This window comes from Gavialis gangeticus, unplaced genomic scaffold (genome assembly GCF_001723915.1).
Source record: "Gavialis gangeticus isolate Ggan-Ray unplaced genomic scaffold, GavGan_comp1, whole genome shotgun sequence".
NCBI classification, from domain to species: domain Eukaryota; kingdom Metazoa; phylum Chordata; order Crocodylia; family Gavialidae; genus Gavialis; species Gavialis gangeticus.
Window position 1 is genome coordinate 49649640 of NW_017729031.1, and position 8348 is coordinate 49657987.

The following is an 8348-nucleotide window of genomic DNA, read 5'->3' on the forward strand; positions in this document are numbered from 1 at the left end:
TTACCCCACAGCTTGGTGTCATCAGCGAACTTGAACAGGGTGCTCTCCACACCCTTGTCCAGGTCACTAATGAAGATGTTGAACAGCCATCTTGGAAGTGGAAAAAATCCAAATCATATACTAAAAATCAAACATCTAATATAAAATATTTTAATTTTATTTCAAAAAATATTTTTGTCCTGATATATGTGTGGTTGTATAGTGTATATAGAGGCAATTGCAAAATAGCTCAAAATGAAGTCTTATTCTTGTATGGGGGAGTGTGGGGTATGGTTGGGTGTAGGTGTACATGTGTGTGCTGTGGGGTTTGTGGGAGGGTGTGGCAAGTCCATGGGGGGTTGCTTGTGGGATGTGGGGGTTGTGGGTATGGCAGAGTGTGCACGTGGGGCCCCACACCCCTCCCCCATGATGCACATCCCCTGTTCCTGGCAGCAGTAGCAGCAGGTTCTTGGGGTGCTCATGGCTCATGCAGGCAGAGCCCCCTGGTAGCACACAGCTCTGTCCAGTTCTGGGATCTGCACATTATGGCAGGCAGCAGAGCCAAGCCATCTTGCCTTCATCTCACAAGGCAACCTGTGTTCTGCATGCAGCTTTCGGAACCCAGCCAGAATGACACATCATAGCTGGGGGTGGGGGGGGTGCATAATGGAATCAATGCCTTGGCTCCGTTTGCTTCCACCACATGCACCTCCTGGGACTCCAGTGGCAGGAAGCCCCACATGATGGAGCTGGGCCAACCCAGCCTCCATGCTCCTGCTGCCCTGACCCTACGCTCTACACTCCCACCCAGCTGCAGCTTCTCCCCACCCACCTCCACTTTCCTACCTGCTGCCTGGAGTGCTGCAGCAGGGACAAGAGGAGGAGCCACTGGAGGCCAGGGGAGCTGAGCAGCAGCCCTGCCCTGAAACTGTGCTGACCAGGGCCGGGGCTGAAGCCTGGGCCCTCACATGCACAAGGGTGGGAGCACAGCATGCTGCCCCGGCAGAAGTGGGCAAAGCTAAGCCCTAGGCAGGGCACAGCAGGGCAAGCTGTGGGCTAGGCTGGATACAATTAATTGGTGGGCACCTGCCCATGTGCCAGATGAAATCACCTGAAAGGCTGGATGTGGCCTGTGGGTCATATTTTGTTTGCTCCTGTGCTAGACTACTTTATCAGATGCTCTGCATGGATTTCCATCGAGCAGGGGTACTAAATAGAAAGGAACAAGGGTATTTAAATAAAGGATAGGGAAAGGGGAGAAAAGGAGCACTCCCTCCTTCCCACATAGTGAAAATGAACTAAAATTTTCTGCAGAGGCTATAGTACAAGAAATTTGCTTATAATTTACCATATTGACTTGAATCTAAGATAAGGGCTTTTCACCCATTTAGCAAAGGAAAATATCCTCATTTTAGATTCGACTAGGAGCCAGACAAGCAGCTGATGGCAGTTCTGGATGGGGCCGGAGTGGTTCATGCAGCAGGTAGGGGGTGCATGCAGTAGGGAGAGCATGAAGGAAGGAGTCACATGGTGTGGGAGGAGAGTGGGGAGAAAACGGTGCATGGTGTGAGGCAGAGTTTCAGAGAAAGGGTATGCGGTATATGAGGGAGAACAGGGGAAAGAGCATGTGGTACAAGGAAGGGTGTGGGGGAAAGAACACAGGGAAGTGTGTGTGCAGTGTAGGCAGGATAGTGGGGGAAAGGGCATGCAGTGCTGGTGGGAGCATGGGGGAAAACAGCATGTTGGGGGGAGCACAGGGAAGGGGCACGGGAAAAGGGACATGGGGACCAAGGTGGTCATGGGGGAAGGAACACAGGGAAGGGACATGAGGACCCATGGGGGGAGCTGCAGCTATTGCTTGGCCTGGCCGGGGGTGCCATGCTCCTGGTCAAGACAGAACCAGAGTAGATAAAAATATAAGGGGTGGGTGGCAGGGAAGGCACCAAAGGAGGACAAGTGGCAGGGGAGGAAGGCACTGGAGAGAACAGGTAATAGCAGGGCATGCACAGTAGAGCAGAGAGGGAATGACAATGGAGGGACAAGGGGCATGGGGCACCACTTTCCTTAACAGTACTTTTCCTGCAGCAGTGGTGGGGGAGAGGAATTTAAGAGGACCCTCCGATAGCTAGATTCTAGCTGTGGAAAATGAAAACAAAATTATCATTTTCTATATCTAGAATCTACTATCTAGAATTTAATAATTGGGGGATCATCTTAATTTTGAAGTCATCTTGGATTTGGGTATATATGGTAGTTAGGCTTTTCACTCTCTATTTAATACTATCTAACATTTTTATAATTACAAGGTACATAGACAAGCAGAATTAAAGTCATCCCTTGAAAAATGCTAAACAACTTATGATAGGAAATGCAGTCTTGCTTGCATAATAGATACTGATTTTTTTCATCTTTTTTTCTTTTGAAACTTCATTACCAATTTCAAGTTACACATTTCTTGAGAGATTTATTCTTCAGTCTCTCTCTCAAGCATAATAACCTATTTCTTTCCTAACGCCATGTTTTCTATTACTAATACATATATATAATGATACAATGCTGGCCATAAAACAATAAGTGGGCAAAAATACATTAGAAATGTGAGCCTTTCTTTCACAAAGCTACCTGAGCTTCTTCTTGTTGCTTTTTCAGCTGTTCAAGCATCTGCTGAAATTCAGCCTCTTTCTGTTCTGCTTCTTCTTGGGTTGCTTGATTCTGTTCATCATAGGCCATGGCAACAACAGCAAGGATCAAGTTAATTAGATAGAAAGATCCCAGGAAAATCACCAGAACAAAAAATATCATGTATGTTTTGCCAGCAGCTCGTAGGGTCTGGGGGAAAAGAATGTGCATAATTAAGAATGACACAGCACCATTTTCAAATAAAACTAACTTGATTAGAAGAGCATACATCTATCAAAGATGGAATTATTTTTGTGTTTGGAACAGGATTGTATTTGTGTTGTAAATCAAAAGAAAAATGAATGTCAAGCATGAACATGTGAAAGCGCATGTTCATGAGAGAGATGAGAGACTGTGTTACTCAAGATTGTTTTACCCTGGGAGGAAACTGTTTCAGTGTAAAATAATTTTGAAGAGGAGAAAAAGTTTAACACACACTTATATTACATGTTGGAATTATTGGCAACAAATTTTTATCAATTGTGGCTTTCTCTTTGACCAGCCAGGAGATTTAAAACTACCAACAGCAGCACATAAAAAGTAGATCTTAGTTTATTGCAAGAAGAAACACCAAACAGGATTCAAGGTATTTAACTTTGGGATGATACCTTTTGCAATCATGACTAAGATTCACTATACATTTAAAAATAAATGCACTATTACAGTTCTGATTGGAGTACTGCCTCAAATGAAATTTCTGTAATAATGAAATAGACACCAAAAAGCTTCTGTTTAACGGTTTAGAAGCCATTTCAGATCCTGCTTCAAGATTCTGTATGATTCTTCAGTTCTTTGAGGAATCTTTTCTTCCTTTAAACAATTCTCAAAAACATGTCATGTCTGTGTTATATACTAGCGAAATACATTGTTCACAGTTGATTTTAGACCTTTCACTATATCCTCACCAGCTGATAAAGGTTTTCCCAGTAGTCTTGAGTCATCAAACGAAACAGTGACAAGAATGCCCAGCTGAACGTATCAAAGCTTGTGTAGCCATAATTGGGGTTTCTACCAGCTTTCACACAAATATAATCTTCTGGGCACTGACTAAGGGAAGGGGAAAAAAAGAAGAAAGGAATACATCTTAAATTAGGGTTTTTTTTAAAAAAAAATGGTAGAAAATAAAATGTCTTTGAGTTATCAACAGATTTTTTAAAAGATTCACTAATTCTTATTAATCAATGGAGGCAGCTCACTGTGGATTATTAAATTTTCAATTTGCAAGAAAATTAAGAGAATTGGAAAGAAAAATCAAAGACACTCTCACAATCCCTCTCCTCCTCACAGAAAAGATGGATCAAGTTTCTTGACAGCTTGTGGCTTAGTGAAACTGAAATTCTACTCCTGCTATATCAGAAATGAAGGGGAAAAATCCAATTTAGCCATGAATTTTCTTTCTAAACCTGTATATCAATCTCACAGCAGGTTCTTCTCATATCCCTGGGTCCTGAAGTCAGACCAGCTCTTTATGAACCTGTAGCGGGACTGTTCTAGAGCAGTGGTGCCCAAACTTTTTTCCTGGTGGGCCAGATGGGCAGTGTGCTTGATCCCTCTGCAGGTCAGGTCCAGTTGGTGGTCCCAATTCTGTGCCAGGGGTAGGCACAGTGGGCATCATCCAGCTTCAAAAGCAGATGTGGGGGGCAGGCTAGCCCCAATGCAGCCCCACAGGGGAAAGGAGCTTGACCCAGCCCCACAGGAGGAAGCGGGCATGGCCCGACCCTAACCTGGCTCCATGGGGGTGGAGGGGTTGTAGCTGAGCCCCAACCTGGCTCCACAGGGGATCAGGGGGCATGGCCCAGCCCTGGTCCAGAAGCAGAGGAGAGGGAGTGTGAACCAGCTTTACTGGGGAAGGAGGCATACGTGGGGTATGGGAATCTGGCAGCAGGAGAGGATGGCCACTTTTCCCCTGCTGCCAAATTTCTGGACACACAAAAATCCCTGTGGCCCAGATGAGATGGCTTCATGGGCCATATTTGGCCCACAAGCTGGAGGTTGAGCACTCCTGTTCTAAAACAAGACTTTCCAAACCTAAAATATACTGGCTATGTAAAAGTTTAAATATCCATTTGCAGCACAGCCTTGTGCATGGAATTTAAGAATTTTTAAATAAATAGATTCAAAGTATTTAACAAATGAGCAAGAGCTAAGAGGAAATAATCGGGACAAAATTGAGTCCTTGAAGTAGGGTTAGACAAGGAGGGTCCTGATAATATCAGGGATAAATTTGCAGAGATGACAGTATTGGCTCTTAGCCAAGATATGTTGTGTACTGATTCTTTACTGATTTATTTGAATGTCAGGCTGGAAGTGAAGCAAGAACTGGTCAGGGTATCCCTGCATGATACTAACTACCACAGAAGCATAATCAGAGTTGACAAATCAGAGACCTATTCTTCTCCCCTAAATTTCTTCCTTGACGATGACTAGAACAACCTAGAGTTTTATGCTGACTAAAATCAGTTGTTGTCCTTATTTGCTCAAAATCCTGTTTCCTGAAAGCATGATGCATTTATCTATGAAGGGAACTTGATGAAACATGTTTCTCTCTAACAACCGAACAAAAGGAAAATAGTCTTTTATCATATTGAGTAAATCTCCAAGAAGTTTATCTTTACTTTCTAAAGTCTTGGGGAGACAATGAGGAATGGTTTTCTGGATCCGTTTATGAACTTACTGAAAGACCAGAACAGAGAGTAGCCTGAGTTCAATACCAAAGAATGAGTATTTCTTATGCATTTTTTCAAGTATTTGTCTCTTTATGGTACTGGCTGTATTCCTCTGATGCACCAGAGGAGGACTACTGTATTTTCCCTACTTTGATGGCATAAACATTATTTTTGTTGTTGATAACGTTGCATTGTTTTTATAACTTTGAGGAAGAATAATACTTTTCTCTGGGACAAGAAGCAAATTCTATGGAATATTCTTCTCTGATTAAAGTATCCCACTGTTTCCTAAACTTTGCAGATTTTGCCCCACCATAGCAGGGTGGCCACTCTTATGCCCTACTCTACTTAAATTGCATCCTGGGAATCAGTGACAGTCGGTGGTGAGGGGATTCAGCCTTCACTACTTATTGCTGCCAGCTCACCCCATTTTTGACTGCTGCCAGTTCTAGAGAAGCTCAGCCTAGGACTTTCAATTTTCAGAATGGGCTGCACGTACTTTTTCCAATACCTAATTTCTATGGTGGCTCCAGAAGGAAAATCAGCAGCTAATGAAGACACAAGCATGTTGAGATTCTCTGGCCAAGAAGAGGGCATGAACTTTTTTCCTCTGTTCTGTTCACTGCTTTCAGTCCCTGCCTGCTTCTGAACATCTGACCAGTACACAGAGAGGAGATAAAGCCCCAGGCCATTATACTAACAGTTTTATATTTGTAACAGAGCTGAACAACGCATTTAGTTAGTGTTATTATAAGGCATACCCATGTCTAGAGCCAACTATAAGTAAGGGAGCAATCATTATTGCTGCTTTTGCTTTCCCTGGCTGAATGACAAAATCCCCATTTTCAGCTGGATCAACTGGTGTTCGTTTTTAATGGGTGTCCAGAGTGCAGTCTAAATTCATAATTTCTGGAGCGATTGCAGGATGCCCTGACCATTCTGTCTGGCTTCCAAAAGGAATGGTGCAGGCATAAAGGCTATCTAAAAGATACACCTTGACAAATTTATGAATAAGATTATGAGATATAGTTGCCTGGGTAACAGGCTAGACTCAGTTTCCCAGAGATTCCCTCCCCTATGTTCTTTTTTGTAACCAAGTTTTATGTAAGTGATAATCTTATTTTCCTATCTATAGATTTAGCCAAAATGTTCCTTGTGTATATGACTGCCCTTTACTAAAATATCTGTAGCAGCCTCACTCTTAGGCAAACTGGTTGCATTTTTAGTCCATAAAGAACAACAAGAATTTCCCAAAATTGCATTCAGCCTATATTAGTTATTCTTATTGTGTTGGCTTGTCTACACTAGACAGTTTTGCCATGTTAAACTTTTCAAAATAAATAAGACTGGTATGATTATATGGGCAAACCAACAAACTATTGTGAGTGAAAGGAGAGGGGGGAATTACTTTGGCACAACTGATATACAGTAATTCTTCATGCACTTCTCTTACCTGATGGTAACAGCTTAGCCAGGGCACTTTATCTTTCAAGAGAACTTCTCAATGAAATTACACTGGTTTAGCTTTCACTGACTGTAGGTCACCTGAACAGTTACCATGTCATCTGCTCTGAGATGATTCCTTCTCTTCCCACTTTTCACTTACTGTAAATGTGTTTTAAAGCACATTTAACCAATATACTTGTATTCGTGCTAGGGCTATACTGGTATGACTGTACTGGAAAAAAACCCCACAAACCTACTCAACACAGTTCTGCCAGGACAATTTTTCTAGCAACCTGTTTGTTTTGTTTGGTTTTTGAAAAGCCTAAGAGCCTGCGATACTCACCATGTCACAAACATGCTCATAGCACCTCATGGTGAATTGCATCAAAGGCCCTGAAAAATCTAATAAGATCAACAGGACACAATCTCCTCACTGACTGCTAGGTACAGGACATCAAGCAAGGTTACAAAAGCATGTGTCCATGCTACACACAAGACAAAAGCCAGGAAGACAGGGATCTAGAATTTTGATAACATGTGGGTAAGCCTGGAGCCATTCATTGAACTTCCACAAGTTTTGGAAACAAGGCAATAACTGACTGGAAAATTGGCATCAAGAGATGGCTTCTTGAGTAAGGGCTGGACAATTCCAGACTCCAGAATGCAATTCTGAAGGGAAGCCTACTAATAATGGTCTCTGACTCCTTTAGTTAGCTTTTACAAGTTGGAATAGACACAGTTCCAGGTCAAAACTAGTGGCTTGCATCCCCACACAAGCTCATCTGCATCAGTGCACAATAACAACTGAAACTGATTTATATAAACCAAACAAAACTGAGCTTCCCTAATAGGGCTGTGTGAAGCTTTGGGTGCTGGTTCAATTAGGAGGAGATATGGCCCAATTCAGCAGCCAAATCTCCAAATCCAAATCGAATTGGGAGACCAATAAAAAGGTCCGAATTGATTTTGAAGCCTCCAAATCAATTCGAAAAAGATTTGGGAAAGATTTGGAGATTTGGGCAGTCCCCGCTTCTTGCCACAGGGAGCTGGACCTGGGCTCTATGCCAGTATGTAAGGAGACGGAAGAGGAGGGGGGACAGAGGCCCTGGAAAGAGGAGGTGGGGACCATGGGGGACCCCCGCTAGGTCCCATCCCCTCCCTGTTCCCCCAGTCTCCCTGAGTGCCTCCCAACCCCTGGCTGCTCTCCCAGCCCCATCAATGACTGCCCTGCCCAGCCCCAGCATCCCAGCACTTCAAAAAAAAAATTTCTTTTAAAAGCCTTGGCTCCTGGCTCACTGGCTCCTGCCAGGCAAAGGGGCCATCCCCACTGCCCCACGCTGTGCTGCATTGCGTGGGGGGCTCTGCCATGAGCTCCCATCTCTTCCCCTCTCTCCCAGCCCCATCAATGGCTGCCCTGCCCAGCCCCAGCTTCCCAGCCATTAGAAAAAAAAAAGAAAAAGCCCCACGCTCACCAGCTGCTGCTGTAGCTGTCAGGGCTTCTGGGAGCTCATGGCAGAGCCCTCCTCATGCACCATGAGGCAGTGGGGGGCAGTGGGGATTGCCCCCCTTTCTGGCAGG

General features: G+C 44.0%; 1 protein-coding gene across 3 annotated transcripts in view; it reads right to left on the minus strand.

Annotated features, from left to right (window-relative positions):
• The window catches only part of LOC109301518 (sodium channel protein type 2 subunit alpha-like), a 302173-nt gene that overhangs the window by 104839 nt on the left and 188986 nt on the right, over positions 1-8348 (minus strand). For all 3 annotated transcript variants that reach the window (XM_019522731.1, XM_019522729.1, XM_019522730.1), the window contains exons 9-10: positions 3564-3705; positions 2602-2808 (exon numbers count right to left, since the gene is read on the minus strand). In XM_019522731.1, coding sequence (XP_019378276.1) covers positions 2602-2808; positions 3564-3705 — 349 coding nt within the window. The remainder of the gene's footprint in view (positions 1-2601; positions 2809-3563; positions 3706-8348) is intronic.